This window comes from Zootoca vivipara, chromosome 11 (assembly GCF_965207765.1).
Source record: "Zootoca vivipara chromosome 11, rZooViv2.hap1.1, whole genome shotgun sequence".
Classification (NCBI taxonomy): Eukaryota; Metazoa; Chordata; class Lepidosauria; order Squamata; family Lacertidae; genus Zootoca; species Zootoca vivipara.
Genome location: NC_142594.1, coordinates 11,867,600 through 11,885,363, shown reverse-complemented (window position 1 = coordinate 11,885,363; position 17,764 = coordinate 11,867,600). Strand labels below are relative to the sequence as shown.

Below are 17,764 nucleotides of genomic sequence, written 5' to 3'. Positions count from 1 at the left end.
TGAGGTCAGAAAGAACTCTCATCTCAAAGTACTGGAAGCCTCATTAGAGGTGAAGCCTAACATTGTCCCCAGGCCCCTGACAGTGGTATTGCCTTTGGATCATGAGCAAAGAGGCCCATCCAGATGCTGCTGTCGCCTCCAGAGTTTTGGCAGAAGGGAATGAAGTCGTTCACAGTTCTATTTAAACTTTTCGAAATAGAACTTTACAGTTCAGCTCACCATCTCTAGGCTGAGCATAGGCAAAATACACAAAACAGAAAGTAAATTATGTAGCTGCACTACCATACGTCAAGGTTATCCCTCAAAAAACCACAGCCCCAAAATTTCCCAATAAATCACTTTGTGAAGGTAAAGATGCTGAAATTCGAAGCTACACAATAGTTCAGTTCATCACCCTGGGCAAATGTTGTGGCTGACGAATAACTGGTCCAATGTAAGATATATCCATCATAAACCAATCCATTTTCCATTCCTTATTTATTAGTGGCAATGCTCATTTACTGTATTGCAGTACAGTGGTACCTCTGGTTAAGAACTTAATTCATTCTGGAGGTCCGTTCTTAACCTGAAACTGTTCTTAAGCTGAGGTACCACTTTAGCTAATGGGGCCTCCTGCTGCTGCTGCGTCGCCGGAGCACAATTTCTGTTCTCATCCTGAAGCAAAGTTCTTAACCTGAGGTACTATTTCTGGGTTAGCAGAGTCTGTAACCTGAAGTGTCTGTAGCCTGAAGCGTCTGTAACCCAAGGTATCACTGTATTGCTAATAACAAACCACATTTCAGCTATTCACAAGCCTCTTAAGGTATGGTCCTGGAAATAAAGTTTTAATACTATGCACGCTTACCAAGGAGTAAGCCACACTCAACAGAATGGAACGTCTGAGTAAACATGCAGAGGACTGTACACCAAATATTGTATCTCTTTAGAAATGTATTTGCTTGCATAGTAAGATCTACCACAGGAACAAGGTTTGCAGGCAGGTTTACCTGCACAAAGAACAAAACAGAATTTAGCTGGGGTTTGGTTTGGTTTTCAAAAAAATTGTCCATTTGTGTTTCTGCACTTATTATTGAAGATTGGTTTATTAACCCGAAAGCCGCTATGTACAAAAAAGAGAGAGGGAGAGAGGCTCCGTAAATAAAGCAAAATTGACCAGCGACAACATTCAATTTGTCTTTCCAAGTGTTTGGTTTTTTGTAACCCTGGCATAATTTAATCATGGAACCTAAAGGCAAGGGGCAAAAAGCTTTCCCCTCTCCCAAATACATACAGTGGCAGCTGAATTTTACTCCATACCTCCGGATGAAGGGCCGTATACAAATTTAATTAATAATAATAACGGTATTTACGTTACAGGTAGGTAGCCGTGTTGGTCTGAGTCAAAGCAAAATTTAAAAATTCCTTCAGTAGCACCTTAAAGACCAACTAAGTTTTTTATTTTGGTATGAGCTTTCGTGTGCATGCACACTTCTTATTTACGCAGAGAGAAAGAGAATAAATGACATGCTTACACTAAATAAAACCTGAATTAGATCATGCATCCCTCGTTTTTATTTTTTTAAAGTGGGGCGTGGGGGGGGGAGGAAGCTACTGCCGCCCAGAGATAAAAGTCACGTTAAAACACTGTATTTCTCCCCCGCCCTATGTGAGAAATAAGCAAGAAGGCAGACCAGTCTCTAACATTAGAGCCGTCATTCGAACGTTCCCCGTTCCGCTCTGCATTTCAACTGCTCCGCCCCCGCCGGACGTTCAAATCCTAACGGCCGTTCCGCGCGCCTGAACTTCCGGCCTCGCGAAGGTTTCCTCCTCCTCTTCCGCCAACGGCATTCCGAAGGAGGGGGTCGCGAGCCTCCTGGCTCCGTCGCTATGGCAACCGCCGCGCTGTAAACCGTCGCCGCTTTGCCTCAGGGCCGCCGCCGGTTCGTCATGGTGAGCAACCGGCGCGCTACCTCAGCCTCGCCCCGCTGCTTCTTCTGGCCCCTCACGCAATGCCTAACTACCCTCAAGCTTCCCGAGAAGGGAGAGACGAGGCCGTGTCGTCTCCCGGCGCTCCCCCTCCCAGTGTGGCGCCTCCTTTGCCTCAGAGAGGCCTAACCAGCCTTGGCTTTTCCTCGCTCCTCACCTCCAACGCACCCACCCACCCGGGTTTAGAAACTGGGGGGTCCTTCTTGACTGAGGGAGCTTGAGCCTCCCTCCGTCATTCACGGTCCCAAAAACCACGCCGGCCTTGATCCTTCAGCCGCCGCCTCCTCACCCCGCCCCCTTTCGTGTAGGACGGCGGGACTTAAAACATAATTTGGGACCTGTGTTTTTATGCTCGTTTGTTTTGGCCTATCCACACACACAACCCCGCGCCCGCCTTCTCCCAATAGTTCGTTGCCACAAATAGAGCTCATCTTGTATATAGGGAAGCCTTTTAATGTGCAATGTTTACTTTTCTGATGTTTTTATATACATTAAAGTATATACATCATACATTTATATACATCGTTTTATGTATCTGGGGGTTATTGGGTTATTGTTCTTCTTTTGATATTTGATATTGTGATCTTTTCTGAGAACCGCCCTGAGACCTCCAGGTATAGGGTGGTATATAAATTCAATACATTATATATATACACACACACACACACATTGAGAGCCACTCAGAGTGGCTGGGGCAACTCAGCCAGATGGGCAGGGTATCAGTAAAATAACAGCAACCACCACCTTGCAGGACAGATAGGAGAGGAATGTATTTCTGCACAGCTTTTAAGTGGGAGAGAGGCCCCTGAGTTGAGCTTGCTTTAGCATGTAATTTTTTTATTAAAGCTTTTCATGGCACACTGCGATATAGAAAACTAATGTAAATAAAAAACAGAAACATCTACAAAAATACAAATAGAATAAATAATATACGGAGTCCTCTCACCCTGGAAAACCCAACATTCCCTTGCCTCCAACCCAGGATCCTCCATCAACCATCTACCACCAATGAGGGCTTACTTTCAAATAAATGCACATAAGATTGTAGGGTTGTGAGGGTGAGAATTGGGGACCAAAACCAAATGGCTTATTGTTATGTGTTTTGGGTGTTTCTTGTTTGGTTGGTTGTATCTCTACCCCTGAATCTCTGTAGTGCAATGGGTCGGTGTGTCTGGCTCTTAACCAGAAGATGGGTGGTTCATACCCACCGCCACTGTGGAATGACTGTGGGCAGAATTCCTGTGTTGCAGGGGTTGGACTAGATGACCCTCAGGATCCCTTCCAACCCCATCATTCTATTGTTGTTGTTGTTGTTTCTTTCTCAACAATATATGGTACCTTCTGCTGTCACCTGTACAATAGCTCTGGCTCCGAGTTTTAATCAATTCATTAGCAGGAAATCCAAATACTTAAGATACTTCATTGATATGAGCTTCATTGTTTTTTTTATTCTCATTGCAGGCAGAGCTGGGTCTGAATGAGCAACACCAGAATGAAGTTATCAACTACATGCGATTTGCACGCTCCAAGCGTGCCCAGCGTCTTAAGACAGTAGACTCTTGTTTTCAGGACCTGAAGGACAGCAGGTACCATGAGGATGGGGAATACCTGTGATACAAATGTAAACTCAAATGAAACCAATAGTATGAGTCGTTCTTAAATAAACTGTGGGAAGTGACATATTCCAGATGTCAGACAGCCATGTTGGCTTGCTGATGCTTATGTAGAAAGCAGGATGAAGACATTTTTGGGACAGTGAGCATAACTTGGAAGTGCTCAGCCTAGTGATGGGCTATAGCATTTGACCAGTTTGCCAATCATTGTACTAGAAAAATAAATAGTCATATAATATTTCAAGGTCTTGTGATACTGTGGATGCTTTGGGTTGTTAGCATGGTTATTTTTTTTAATCCTGTTTTGTGGGCTTTTCTGTTTAGGCTGGTGGAAGACACATTTACTATTGATGAAGTGACAGATATACTGGATGGCTTGCAGACTGTGGTACACAGTGAAGTGGAATCAGAACTTATTAACACAGCCTATACCAATGTTTTACTTCTGCGCCAGATTTTTTTCCAAGCAGAGAAGTGGTATCTTAAACTGCAGACTGACATTTCTGAGCTGGAAAATAGGTAAAATACTATAAAGAGAATTTTGTATCCACTTAAAATGTATCCTTACTAATAAAGTATTTCCCACCACAGTAGTTTCATAAATGGCAGTTTATAGCATAATTCTGTTCATGCAGAAGTATTCAGTGAATTCATTGCAGGTTACTGCCTAGTAAGTTTGCAGCCTTAGTCTCAAAATGATTTTTTTTTAATCTAAGAAGTGATTGTTTTGTCTTCATTAAAGGTTCTGTCTTTTTTTTTAATTAATTTTTTTATTGATTTTACATAATAAGATTTTACATAATAACAAAGACCATACACATACATAACATATTTTTCACATTCTCCTACCCCCCTCCCAGAGCTCTCTCCTCCCACAAGAGAACCCCCCGAGAGGAAGGCAATCAAATGTGGTTCATTTTATAGTTGGGTCTCTATCCACCTCCCCCCCTTCCCCCCTGAACCTCCCTCTGCCACCAAGAGGTCCCAGGATGGCAAGGATAGGAACAGGCGAATATCCACCCAGCTGTTGTCTAACTTTAACATTCAAAAACGATAAGAAAAAATAAAAAATAAAATAAAAATAATGACAAAAAAAACAGAAGAAAAAAAACCACAGCGTATGATAAAAATAAAAACAAAACACATAACATCAAAAATTCAAATCTTATCTAATTTCCTAAACATTGTCTATTGGGCTTCCCCAGACCCCCCCCCCTTTGTTGATTTTCATTTGCCAACTCCATCTTTACAGTTTTCACTATTTACCAACCATTCTAATCTCATTTAATTTAAAATTGTCCATTTAGCCAATCAAATTAATTATCAAATTAATTTTTTTATTTGTTTACTTATATATCTCCTTCCATTCCCCTCCTTCTCCCCACACCCCAGAACTCTCCCTGCCACTGAGAGCCTCCAGGGTACGGAAGATAGGAAGAGATGGCTCTTTTTCCAGCTGGTTCTCCCCCTCCCCCCTCCCCCCACTCCGGGAGTCCCCCTCTGCCCCCTCATTAAAGGTTCTGTCTTGGCACAGTTTTTTCCATGTAAGACTTCAGGGCTAATTCTTTCATTTTCTAACTTTTCATTGCTTTATGGATTATAGAATATAACTTTGTGTTTAGTAGAATTGCTTGACTAAAATATTTTCTATTCTTTTTCAAGAGACTTACTAGAGCAAGTTGCAGAGTTTGAAAAGTCAGAATTTACATCTTCAAATAAGAAGGTATGTGTCTACTTCTAAAACTATCCAGATTCATTGTGAAATGAGGCTGTGAGGGTTTTGTGTGTGGTTCTTGTTTAAGGGGGAAAGTACCGGTAACAGTAAAGAAAGTTCTTGCAACTAGCAAACTCTGCCCTGAGTCAGGGAAGGAAGATTTTCTCATGCTGTGCTGTTCTTGGAGCAAGCATCAGCTCTGAGAGAGTTTAGTACTGCTTTTGCCTGCTCCGAAGCTTGATGTCCTGTGGAGGTCACTGTCAGTCAGCTCTTCAGGGTGCAGAGAGTGAAAAGGCTGAACCAGTTACCCAGCAAGCTAGGGGGAAAGCAGTGACAGCCCAGTTGTGGATGGGATGGAGAGGAAGGGATTCTTTTCGTGACTGGAAGACCAGCTGAGGCAATGTCAGCCCAAGATGGCAGACTTTTTAGGAGTGTAGGAATCCCCCTTTTGATTGCTATACACCTCTTCTCTGATTACCCTAGCATGCGCAGAGAGTATGATTAAGGGCTCAGTGACAACCACAATTTTTAAAAGATATTTGAAGGCAACTACAGTGGTACCTCTGGTTGCAAACGGGATCTGTTGCGGAGGCCTGTTCACAACATGAAAAGGCCGCATCCTGAAGCACCGAATCTGTGCACGCGCGTGATGCAATTCGGTGCGCATGCGCAAAGCGCAATTTAGCGCTTCTGCACATGCGCCGAACCTGGAAGTAACCCGTTCCGGGACTTTCAGGTTCGGCACAGGACGCAGCCTGAAAAGACGTAACCCGCAGCAGACGTGACATGAGGTATGACTGTATGTGATTTTTAAAAGACATCTGAAGGCAGCCCTGTTCAGGTAAGGTTTTAGTGTTTGATGTAGTATTGTGTTTTTACTGTTTTTGTTGGGAGTCGCCCAGAGTGGTGGGGGCAACCCAGTCAGATGAGCAGTATATAAAGATGTTGTGGACTACAACGCCCATCATCCCTGAACATTGGCTGCACTGGGTGGGGCTGATGGGAGTTCAAAACATCTGGAGGGCACCATATTCACTACAATATGATTAGTCTTCCAGCCAAAGTATGGAAAGGCTGGAGCAATAATTGCTGTTATAATACTTGTTAGAAAGAAAATGTTTAATTGAATACTTTGTAACATTTTTGTGCCTACTGTAGCCTAATCCAGAGTTGGTGAAGCCTAAACTTACTCCATTGCATGAAGGAGCATCAGAATTATTGAACAAGGTAAAACTTGTTTTTTGTGATATTTATTGTGGTTCATTGTTGGTTCAACTGAACCTGTTTTATATTACTTCAAACTGTTTAGAAGTTACTGAAATCCACATAGCCTCTTTTTAGCTTCATAAAGTGTATGTGTCAGTGGAGTGAAATGGTGTGTGTAATCAGAAGAAACATGAGGGAGGGCACAGAAAAATATCTTTAAAGGCGAAGCTTCTGTCAGAAAAGAGCTTGAAGCTATGTCTTCAGAAATGGAAGCTGAGAACTAGAGGATGTGCTTAGAGCAGTCAAAATTAATGCATTTCTACCCCAAATTAATTTCCCTGCCACCATTAGCCTTTAATGATTCCTTTAGCTCATACCAATGACAAACTTAGTTGGTCTCTAAGGTGCTACTGGAAGGAATTTTTGTTTGTTTGTTTGTTTCGACTACCTTTAGATTCAGTTACTTTCATTGTTCCTCATTCTGTGGTGCCTCAACAGCTGCATGGAGAAACAGGGAATGTTAATTAGATGTGGATCCCACTTTTCATCCTAATTTTATTTTCTGTACAGCTTATATTTTTCAAATAAAGCAGGAACAAAGTACTGTATGCCAAATCCTAGTAACTTTCTTGGTCTCACACAGGCATACATTTTTTTCTAGTCTGAAAAAACACTTCTGTGTGCTAGACATGATGTATTTAGGGTTTGGTCAAGAGCAAGCTAATTTTTCAATTGTTCATAGGAAATAGCAAGACTCCAAGAAGAAAATGAAAAATTGAAGACTAGATTAAAGACCATAGAAGGGCATGTAAGTTTGCTTGAGATGTTGGTATATGTGTATCAAAGGAGTAGTAATTCTATTACTTTTCTAAAAATATGTTCTGAATGTTGTTTTCAATCTTTTCCAGGCTACAAGTGCACTGGATGAAAAATCAAAGTTAGAGAAGGCTCTACGTGAGCTACAAATTGCCCAGGGAGATCAAAAGGTTTTCACATCATTTCTATTGAATATTGCTGTTTTGATAAAATTACTCCATGTAGATTATTTTACTAAATTTTCAGAGATCTTCTTGTTAATCTTATTTATCCAGATGCTATCATATGTAACACTGTTTTAAAACCAAATTTGAATAATAATACCGATAAAACAGGTTTGGCATTGCAAAAGAAGAATTTTTCTTTTGCGTAAGGTAACATCCTAAATTTGAGGCAGGCTTTACATTTTCTTTCATACACCTTTTTCATTGTTATAATTCACATTTCTTGTTTTGTTTTGCTTTCTAATATGGTTTGTGGTATGTATTTGATTTCTCATTTCTAAGCCTTTCAGCTCCAGGGTTTACACTTATACTAAACTATGGTGCATCTGCTATTGTCAATGTAAAAGTGTTTTCATCAATTCTCTAATTCTGAAAATCCATTGATTTCAGACAGGCTTTATGTAAGTTTTCAGTAAGTTCAGAAAAATTATATGCATGCTTACTTGGAAGAACGTTATGGTCTCCTTCCCAAAGTCCAGTGTCTCGTTTACCTGGCTATGGGAAGGCAACGCAAGGGCTGGGTGGGGGCATCAAATTCTGGCCTCATCCCCTTCTACCCCACGCAACAAGGCAGTGTGTGACAAGAAGGGACTTGTTCTTAGACAACATTGTACATATTAAGTATACCATTATTTTCTGCATTGCTTTCCAGAGTTAAGATTGTACTGTGCCTATGTCAACTCCACTTCAGAGAAAAAACGAGGCTGAGCTGATGTCTGAACTAGAATGCCTCCAGCTGATCATTAGAACTCTATAATTAAGAAATAGTGCCTTGAGTTTTCTTTTCCCCCTCCTCCCTTCTATTCTTTTTTTCTTTTGTGTTCAAGGGCAGTTACTGTCATACATTTGTAAGATGCTTTGAGAACCTTTTTGCTAATAATTGAAATAAAGAAATAAGCTCATTGTATATATTTTTATAATTTGAAACTTCAGATTTTTAGAGGGAACAATTGTTTAATCTTGTAACCAATGGTCATGCATTTATTTAATTAACTCAAAAATATATATTTTCTTTTTTCAGTTTAACCCAACTCAGGATATTAGTGAATTAGAAAATTCTATGGCTGATCTGAAGTGCAAGCTTGAAAAGACTTTGCAAGACAGTACTGCAAGCCAAAAATCATTGGAAGAGAATTTGGTAACAACAAAGCATGACCTTCTTAAGGTTCAGGACCAGTTGGCTATGGCTGAAAAGGTTAGTTTTTATTCTATTGAATAGTTATGGTCATTACCACCTTCCTTAACGCCTGTAACATAAGGCATTGATAAAAGTGCACAAGCTTTTTCTGAAGCAGATTATTTTTATGGCACATATACACAGGGGCAATAACTCAAATCCAGTGTTTCTGTGTGTGCATTTGACACATGAGGGTCCACACATGTTGGGTTTTTTTGGCACCATATTCATTGGTGTTCTGCTGCTTGCCATCAACACCTGTGGGCACAGCTTGACAGAAAATACCTCAAATGTGAGTTTTTCAACCCTCTTCCCCCAATTTGCTTGCAGGGTTAAACTGCAGTTTGCTTGCTCTTTTTTAAAATACATATTTTTGTGCGATTCTGATTTACAGAATTGTAAAAGATCTGTAGATCTGTAAATAAAAACAAACTAGGACTACTTAGTGCTCTGAGTGTGCTGTGTGCTTGTGCAACATCTGAGAGCAAGAGGCAGCAGGGTGCCTTCCTGCTGCAAAGGAAACACTGGCTGTTTTGTTTTCCAATCTCCATGCAGCAGGAAGACTGTTGGAGCGGTTTGAAAATACAGTGAAAAGAGGCTCAGGGTTGATTTGATTCTTTTCCCCACCCCGCAACAGCACAATCAGATCCTGGATGCTTTATGCTGAAGCTGAATATCAATTGGAGAAGGCTGGGAAAGAGGAATTATATTAGTTTACAGGTCACCTACTAAAATGTCACTACCCATGTGACATACCACTCAGCCAGCCAAAAAAATGCTTTAAGGGGTTTTTAAGTGAGAGTTGTTAAATACATAAACAGTGTCTACTTCAGTTTGAAAAATAACAAAGTAATTAGTAATTTCAAATTAACAGGAATTGGAAAAGAAGTTCCAACAAACAACTGCCTACCGTAATATGAAAGAGATTCTCTCCAAGAAGAATGAACAGATAAAGGAATTAAGAAAGAAGCTTTCAAAGTAAGCAGTGCTCTTTCATTTGTCCTCTCAGCATGTGGTTTGTATGGCAATGTTTGCTTTTGCAAAACTTTTAAGAGCTAGATACTTCCAATATCTGAAAACAGGTTGGAATCCAGTGAGCTTGCTTCTGATGCACTTGAACACTTGGGCAAGCTCAGTAAAAATTTATTCCTTTTTCTTTAAAACCTTCATGCCATAGTACAAATGACATCAGAAACCCCAACATTTTCAAAACCTGTTTGCCAGTCAACACAAATTACTGCTGTGTCTGAAACACAAGGGTAAAAGCTGCCTTGGACATTCAGATCTAGCTGCAGAGTTCTTTGGATCACAGCCTGAGATTCTGATGTTCTTTCTACAACTTTGGCAGCGAGAACCCATAAACATGCATACCACAAGAGGCGGTCCTTACTGAAGTGCTGCAGAAAGGAAACGAGTAGCTCCCTCTGTTGACAAGATATAATGGTGACAGATTACACTTCGAAATTTTAGTAAGAATACACAAGTAGACAGTAGGGATGGGCACTTGCCTGATCTCTGATCACCTGTATTGCTGCTGCATACTGAAACAGGGTAATGTGAGGGCAGCATGGTGCCAGTGTGTTCATATCTCACTGTCATGTTCCCCTTTCATTTCCCTGGTATGTAGCAGCAATGAGGCAACCAAAGGTCAGGTGGGTGCTGCCTCCCCACCCCACTATCCACTACTGCAAGACACTTTTCATCTTTCTCCAAATGTGTATAGAGAGAGAGCTAAGTAACCCTAGTGTATATCTACTCACTTAGATATTTAGAGTGTCCATCTGTTTCAGTGCTGTTTCATTGAAATTGCACTGCAGAACTGGAATGGAATGGCTCAAATGGAGTTTTCAAATTAATAAGGTTTTGAGCTGCTTGGATTAGTTTTATAAATCCTAGGGTTATGTATTAAGATGGTAAATTATCAGATTGTTTTGTCTGATGTGATTACTTAAACATTACCTTCCCATCTCCCCTGTTTATTTTTAAAAAAAATTAAATCTGTTTTCTTATTTCTTTTAGATACGAACCAGATGATTAAGGTCTGAAGAGCATTTGCTGTGTTAAACTGCCACAAAAAGATAATGCATAGGATTTTAAAAATATGAAATCTATATTGGGATTTATGCTTTCTAATGAGTTTATTGTTTTCTTTTCTGAAAAAAAAGTTTATTGATAGGAAGCCATAATAGAATTGAGAGCAAAGAAAAGGCATAGTCTTATTTCTGTACTTCATGTCTTTTGAATAGCTATCTTGTGGATTGCCTGGAAAACTACAAACATGGAGGTATTAATTCTTGTGAAGTAGAAAGATATTTTTTTTCATACCTATAAGGTACAGACCCAAAGAGTTAAATTCCTGCAATTTACATGCTTCTCAAACATGGCCTATCTTTTAAAATTGTACTAGGAGCAGTGATTCTCTAAGTAACTTGTTGATTCATACCTGCTATTTGTTTTAAATTGATTAGTTCAGTAGCTTCAAAAAGAACTTCTGCACTGAAAAGGGGGGGAAACAATCTGTTTCTTATGTGTAGGAAGTGGAAAAACTGATGCTCAAATGTTAACTGGTTAACTAGTAAAAATATATTTATTGTCTTACACATGTAATTGAACTTATGCTGTTTTAAATTTCGTTATTATTTCACAAATGTAAGGAATCCCATCTCCAGTACACCTTCCATTCATTTCACTGATGGTTTGCACAGAAACTCTGGGCACTCCACACTGAAATCAATTTTTTTATATGCAGCAAACAGCCTTTCTGGAATCTGTCCATATATCCCAGGAAAAAAATATTACATTCTAAAGGTGAATGTTCAATACTAGAACAGAAAGTAGAGGGTTTTTTTCCAAATCTGCTAAGTTGGCAACAGACTAGATGAAACTATTGTTACTTTTTGGAGTGACAGGTCAACCAGTCTTCATCATGCATGTATTCCAGCCTTTTGGGTTCTGTGTATTTGCCAACCATATATTGCTATATATTTTGTCTTTATTATATATGTTATTAAATTCCTAATTTAATTAAATTCCTAAATAAGGTCAATGAAATTTCTTGCCTCAAAAAACCTGTTTTTTGTTTGTTTGTTTTTCAGCAAATACAAAAGGACAAGTTTATTTGTCTGCTAGGGGTTAGGCATTTTTATATGTAATCTCTCAGCAATTTACATCTCTTGACCTTATTCTCTCTTTTAAAAAACAAACAACCAGTGGATAGCTTGAGTGAGATCTCATACTGTACTGACTTATATGGAAATTCTGCTCATATAAATCAAACACACGTATGCATATTTGCATAGTTCACCTTTTACTAAATTCAGAATATTTTGATCAAGGCTGTATAGCAGAAGTAGAGCAACTTTTTCAGCCTGAGAGCTGCATTCCTGCATACACAAACTTCTGGAGGTCACATGGTGGCTCAGAAGCAAAAATGGATGGGTCAATGGATGTGGCTTGCCTTTGTACAGTAGGGGACATTATTACTTACCCCATCCCTTTTTTGCTCCATCTCTGGGTAGGAAAACAAAACAGAATGCAAGAGAAGGAATGTGAACTAATAATTCGACAGAGGAACTCTCTGACCAAGCTCTGTTTCATAGTAACAGGCTTTGCAGCATCATTATGTGGATTATTCTTTATGGGCATGGTAAATATTGGTTCTTTTATTTGCTTCAGGGCACTATAATATGAATAAACATTTCATTATAGAGCATAAATGACTGCTGAATAATTACAGCAAGACTGACATTTGAGTGCATTTTTTAAAAATACCAAGTTTTCTTTTACCAAATACAGCCTGTGCTAAAGAGCTACAGACACAATATCCAATATCACTGGACTAGCACAATAAATCTTAAATTGCAATGGTTGGTTTTTTCTATTATGAAATGTAGTTTTAACTCTGGATTCTTCACATACCCTCTCTATACATTAAGTTAACAAATCAACATTCTATTTAATTGACAGGAGGGACTGAAAAGAACTTTCTTGAGACCTATTCTGTATGTGTTAGGTCTGAATATTTCTTTCCTCTCTCAGAGAAAGCAAACCTTTGGCTCTAGCCCCATGAATTTCCCCTTTAAAATCTTTAAAGCCTTTTCTAAGACGTGTGACAGGTTCTAGTGGCAGAGCCTATAACTTACATAGTGTGTATTTTAACATATACTTTACCAATACTTTACCATAGTGTGTATTTGTGTCTTTCATACCTGCTGCTTCAAGATTGCTTTTAGATATAAATTACAGAAACCGCTCAAAATTGAATGATTCCTTCCCTCATAGGCCAGCATATACTAGCATTAACCCCACACTGATTTTTATAAAATAGATTTCCTGGCTGTACCTCAAATAAAAATTCTAATAGGATGCATTTACAGTAATAGGAGGTTGTGGAAAAAAACTTCTTTCAAGGTGCTTTTGTTGTTATGAAATGAAGCATGTTTTCTGTCAGTCAAAAATTAAGCTGTTTCACATTGCCATGACAGAATAAACAGCTTGCATAGCAGGGAAGCAGCTGAATTCAGTAGCTGGTCACTAATTGACTTGGAAGTGGTTCAAAATGGTAATACTTTAACTGTTTGGTATGTTTCATATGTTTTGACGGCATTTGTCTAAAAATTAGTGTAAACCAATATACTTAAAAACATACCCATTTTCTTTGGTGTGTCATAAAGAAAAAACAAGGGTCATACAGTCCTTATTGAAATAACTCTCATGACATTTGGGGGGGAAATGGTAGATTGCTGGATGTGGGGTATAATTTAGATGGGAGGAAATAGCCCCAACACAGCAGCCTCAATCATAGCTGCCAAGTTTTCCCTTTTCTCGCGAGGAAACCTATTCAGCAAAAGGGAATTTCCCTTAAAAAAAGGGAGAACTTGGCAGCTATGGCCTCAATCCCAATCTCAAACGCACTGTCTGGCTGCTCAGATTTCCCAACATCTTGTCTCATCTGGCCTTCAAAAGAACTACTAACAGCAAATAAGAATAACAGAACAAGTAACTATATTTTGTTGCCTGTTTTAAGGCAAGCTACTTTCTGTGTTCCTGGTTGAATTCGTGAGGACCTCTGGTTTGGGACTAATGCACCTTACATGACTAACAATGCAATCCCTAACCGTATCTACTCAGAGGCAAGTCTTGCTCCCAGGTCAGTGGGGTTAGGATTGCAGCCTTAGTCTAAGGGTGCTTCTATATGTGGACTTCATTTGTAACTGGGTCCGAATTTATTGGATGACCTACTTGACATTCCCTAGATTAAATGTGTTGGGCAGCAGGGAATACCAGCTGACATTCTGATGTAAAGTAATATTGTGTGGATCCTGGGGGCGGGACCCTGCATGCATAAATGGTACTAAACATCCACCTGGAAGTACCCCTAATCTGAAGTTGCAGCAATGATACTTGGTGCTACCTTTTAGACTCTTACATAAAAACTGAGAATTTTTGTTAATTTAATGCCACAGTCTAAATTAAAATATAAAATATTGTGAAAGTGGGTCAAAGACTGAATTATTTCAGTCGGTCTTTTCCCTATGATCATCTTCATTACTGTGCTTAGTGCACATTTATCATGTCATAAATTGGTTATTGGGAAGATGAGCCAAGCTATGTTACATGTATGAACACATAGGTGTTTTAATAAAGTGTATGCTCCGTACCTTGTTTATTTTATCCTATCAGATCTGTTCAGCTCACTCATTCTTTCCATGATACTCCTCCCAAACTCATCATCTAATTAATACTGCAATCCTCTACAACCTTCCCTGGACATGCCCATAGTGCATGGTGATATTCGCAGCCAAGGAAAATGTTAAATTCAAATTATTATCCAGTGCTTTATCTGATGTTCCATTCAGGCAGAAGTCTGGCTATGAGCAAGTAGGCTTGCACTCTACTTATCTTTCAGATTGCCAATCATTTATTAACTTGTCATAAGAAGCTGATGTTTGACAGAATTGCCATTACGTATTTTTACCAGGTAGGTCAATCACTGATCAGTTAGATACCAAGAGGAGTCAACAGCAAGGCTTCATAATCCTCCTTTGACTTAAAGGAAATGCCGTACATATATGCATCTCCCACTTCTGTGGCATCACTGACATTCTCCCATCTGCATCATGGAATCGCAGGGCTCTTCCTACACTGCAATTCACAGGTTTCTTGTAAACAATCGGGAGGTATATAAATTTTGTTTAAATGAATACATTCCCATTGGGTTCACAGAGTCTTCTGCATTAATAGCATACAGGCCTATCCATAAACCTCACATGAGTCATAGAATCCCCTCTTCCACTGCCAGTCAGGGGACTTTTCCCCCTGGGTGCAGAGCTGGGGGAGGGGTGAGGGGGCGGAGCAAAAAATGTGAATGTTGCCTTTATATAGTAGGCTAGTTTCTAAACACTCACACCCCACTCTTCTATGGAGTGTTAGGGGAGGCGTAGTACCTCTGGTGGGGACATGTTCCTGTGGGGTAGCTTGTCTACCTTTGGTCCCCATCCTGCACTCGGTTCTCACCTGTGGCTTCTATAAGATGTCAGCATGACAGTGCCACACCCAGGAAACAGCTTCGACTGACCAGCTAAACCAGGTGAAGGTAGGCCATGGGTCTCAAACCCTTGGTGAGTTAGGGACTCGCTGGTGAGTTAGGGACAGATTGAGCAGGTGAGACTAGTAGTGGGTCCAACGGTCAGGAAGGCAGTCTCTATACATACTGTGGAAGGAAGTGAGGGACAGATGGGGCTCGTCCACCTGGGAAGGTAGACCACCTAGGAGAAGGAAAACTCTGATCCTAAACCTCCACTGCCTTGTGGGATATCTTCGGGGAGAAGAAAAGGCTAAGGAGCAAACCCTACGCAACTCTGGAGTGGAGTCCCTAAGACGGAGTCCCTATGTCTCCTTCCAGGAACTACTGCAGCCAAGCTGCTCTGCTTTCCTTCAGACCACATCAGCGAGGCTGAGAGAAGGAGTCTTGTCTGGGCAGCCCAGGATTCCCATGATGTCATGAACTGGCAGGACAACAGGGAGGAGGAAGAGAATCCCGGTGGTGGGTGTAGCTGGGACTGGGACACACTGGGGCAAGCAGGGCACAGGGAAAGAAGTATTCACTGGGTGGCGGAGGGTGGCGAGGGGATAGGGGTCAGTACACAAGAACCAGAGCAGCAGGATCCATCACCAGAGCCAGAGGGACCCCTGTCTCCACAAACACAGGTGTAGGGAGCAGTGAGAGGGACATTCCAGGAGGCTGAGGCAGCCAAGGGCCCACAGCCCAGCTCCCTGGCTGACCAGGTGAGGCTTGCTAGATCTGTGAGGTGTGTGATTCCTCTGCTGGATTAGGCTTGGGACAGGTGAGGGTCACAGGCCTCATCAAGCCCAGATGCTGCAATCAGCAAGCAAAGTGTAAAAAGGAAGCGGAGCTGAGGTGCTGTGTCTGCTGTAACACCCATGTTGGTGGAGCTCAGCTTGGGTGCACCTGGACCTCTACGGGACTGGACTTTGGATTGACCCCTGGTCTTTGGACTTTGACATGCAGACTTGTGACCAGGTAGGCCAGGGTTTCAGGACACATACACACTGCCCAGGCTTGTGCCCCAAGGAGGTCACTTCAGTGCTGCTAACACAGCACTTTGACCTCCAGAGGCTATATTATTTCTGATCCTGAGACCAGACTTAAACGTGATTTCCACTGTGAGTGAGACTCTTTTTGTGAGCCTTTCAGGGTGAAAAAGCAGAATATAATCCCAAATAAGTAAATATTGTGAGGTTTTTTTTTGGGGGGGGGAGGCAGCAGTTAGGCTGTAGGCCGAGACCCTTCCTTGATCCAGGAAATTTTAAAATCTAAGCAAGGGTTCAAATTCCTAGAATAGACAGGCTAGCTTCCTGGTGAGGTAATGGCTTAATTATGGGTTGTTAACAAAGGCGATGGTTCTGTGCCAGAGGACAAATAGGTGGGCCATCCTTTCTCAACTGTTTGGAGGTCAGAGTCGAGAGTTGGGTTATGTGAAGTAGAAGTTGGAACTTGGCAAGGCTGCAGGCCGGGCAGCTGAAAGACAGAAACATGCCTGATTTCTGTTGGAATCCATGGCTGTGGCTATGGGAGAAGCAAGACCCTCTTGGGGTTATTTCTTTATTCTGCTTCAGATATTTGCTTTAGCAGACTATGAGCATTTCCAGACTGTTGCTATTTTCCAGTGGGATTCAACCACATACTGTACTGACAATTTCAGTTTGTACAATTAAAGTTGGAATCCTTGTGCAACAAACAAGTTCCTCTCTCCCTGCTCACTCACCCACCCCAAAATAACTTTTTGCGATAAGGAAATGAGGGGGAAACGCACTGAAAGTGTGGGACAACATTTGCAGGATGCAACATATTCTAACCTCCCTGCAAGCATATTGGAATGAATGCTCAATGAATAGGTAATGTCTTCTAAGCTCCTTGCAAACTTTGTGCTAACTAATCAGGATTAATCCTCAATAAACAGGCTGCCTGGAAGCAGCAAGACTAGAGTAGACTTCCCACTCCCTGCCATTCATGTGCATTTGTGGTGATTTGTGCTTATCATGGCATCAGAATGGTTATATGTGATTCTGCTCTCAGTATAGTTTGCGCCTGCAAAAGAAGACATGAACAAGCCTGTTGCATGTGGTGTTGTGTTGTGTAGTGGTTACTGTTGGACAAGGACAACTTGGGTCTCCAGATGTTGTTGGGATAAAACTCCCATCATCCCTAGCTATCAGGACCAGTGGTTGTATTCCAACAACAGAGGAAGACCCAAGTTTGAGAAACACTGGACTGGGACCTGGTACTAGGACCTAGGTGCTGGGAGACCAGGGTTCGAAGCCAAGAGGGCATGTAAATGTTAATGATAATAGGCCACAAATCTGCCTCAAAACATTCACAGAGCTTACATCATTGTCCCAGAGCATTCACAGTGATAGATGGGACATAAATTACCTTATAAATAAATATCCTTTCTTGAAACTCTTCTGTAAACATTGGTCATGCCCACAACATACATTAAAAACTTAAGCATTCCGCCCCAAAGAA

General features: G+C 40.9%; 1 protein-coding gene across 1 annotated transcript; it reads left to right on the top strand.

Annotated features, from left to right (window-relative positions):
• Positions 1-1,868: 1,868 nt before the first annotated feature.
• LZTFL1 (leucine zipper transcription factor like 1) lies at positions 1,869-11,315 on the top strand. The gene is made up of 10 exons (XM_035130019.3): positions 1,869-1,929; positions 3,427-3,551; positions 3,903-4,097; positions 5,241-5,301; positions 6,451-6,519; positions 7,241-7,306; positions 7,407-7,484; positions 8,560-8,733; positions 9,590-9,693; positions 10,735-11,315. The coding sequence occupies exons 1-10, from the start codon at positions 1,927-1,929 to the stop codon at positions 10,751-10,753; spliced, it is 894 nt and encodes a 297-aa protein (XP_034985910.1). The 5' UTR covers positions 1,869-1,926; the 3' UTR covers positions 10,754-11,315.
• Positions 11,316-17,764: the final 6,449 nt, after the last annotated feature.

Excerpts from the sequence above, each read along its gene's own strand:
- LZTFL1 (XM_035130019.3), top strand. Across the intron at positions 6,520-7,240 it reads CATCAGAATTATTGAACAAG|GAAATAGCAAGACTCCAAGA; the intron begins GTAAAACTTGTT and ends AATTGTTCATAG. Across the intron at positions 7,485-8,559 it reads TTGCCCAGGGAGATCAAAAG|TTTAACCCAACTCAGGATAT; the intron begins GTTTTCACATCA and ends TTCTTTTTTCAG.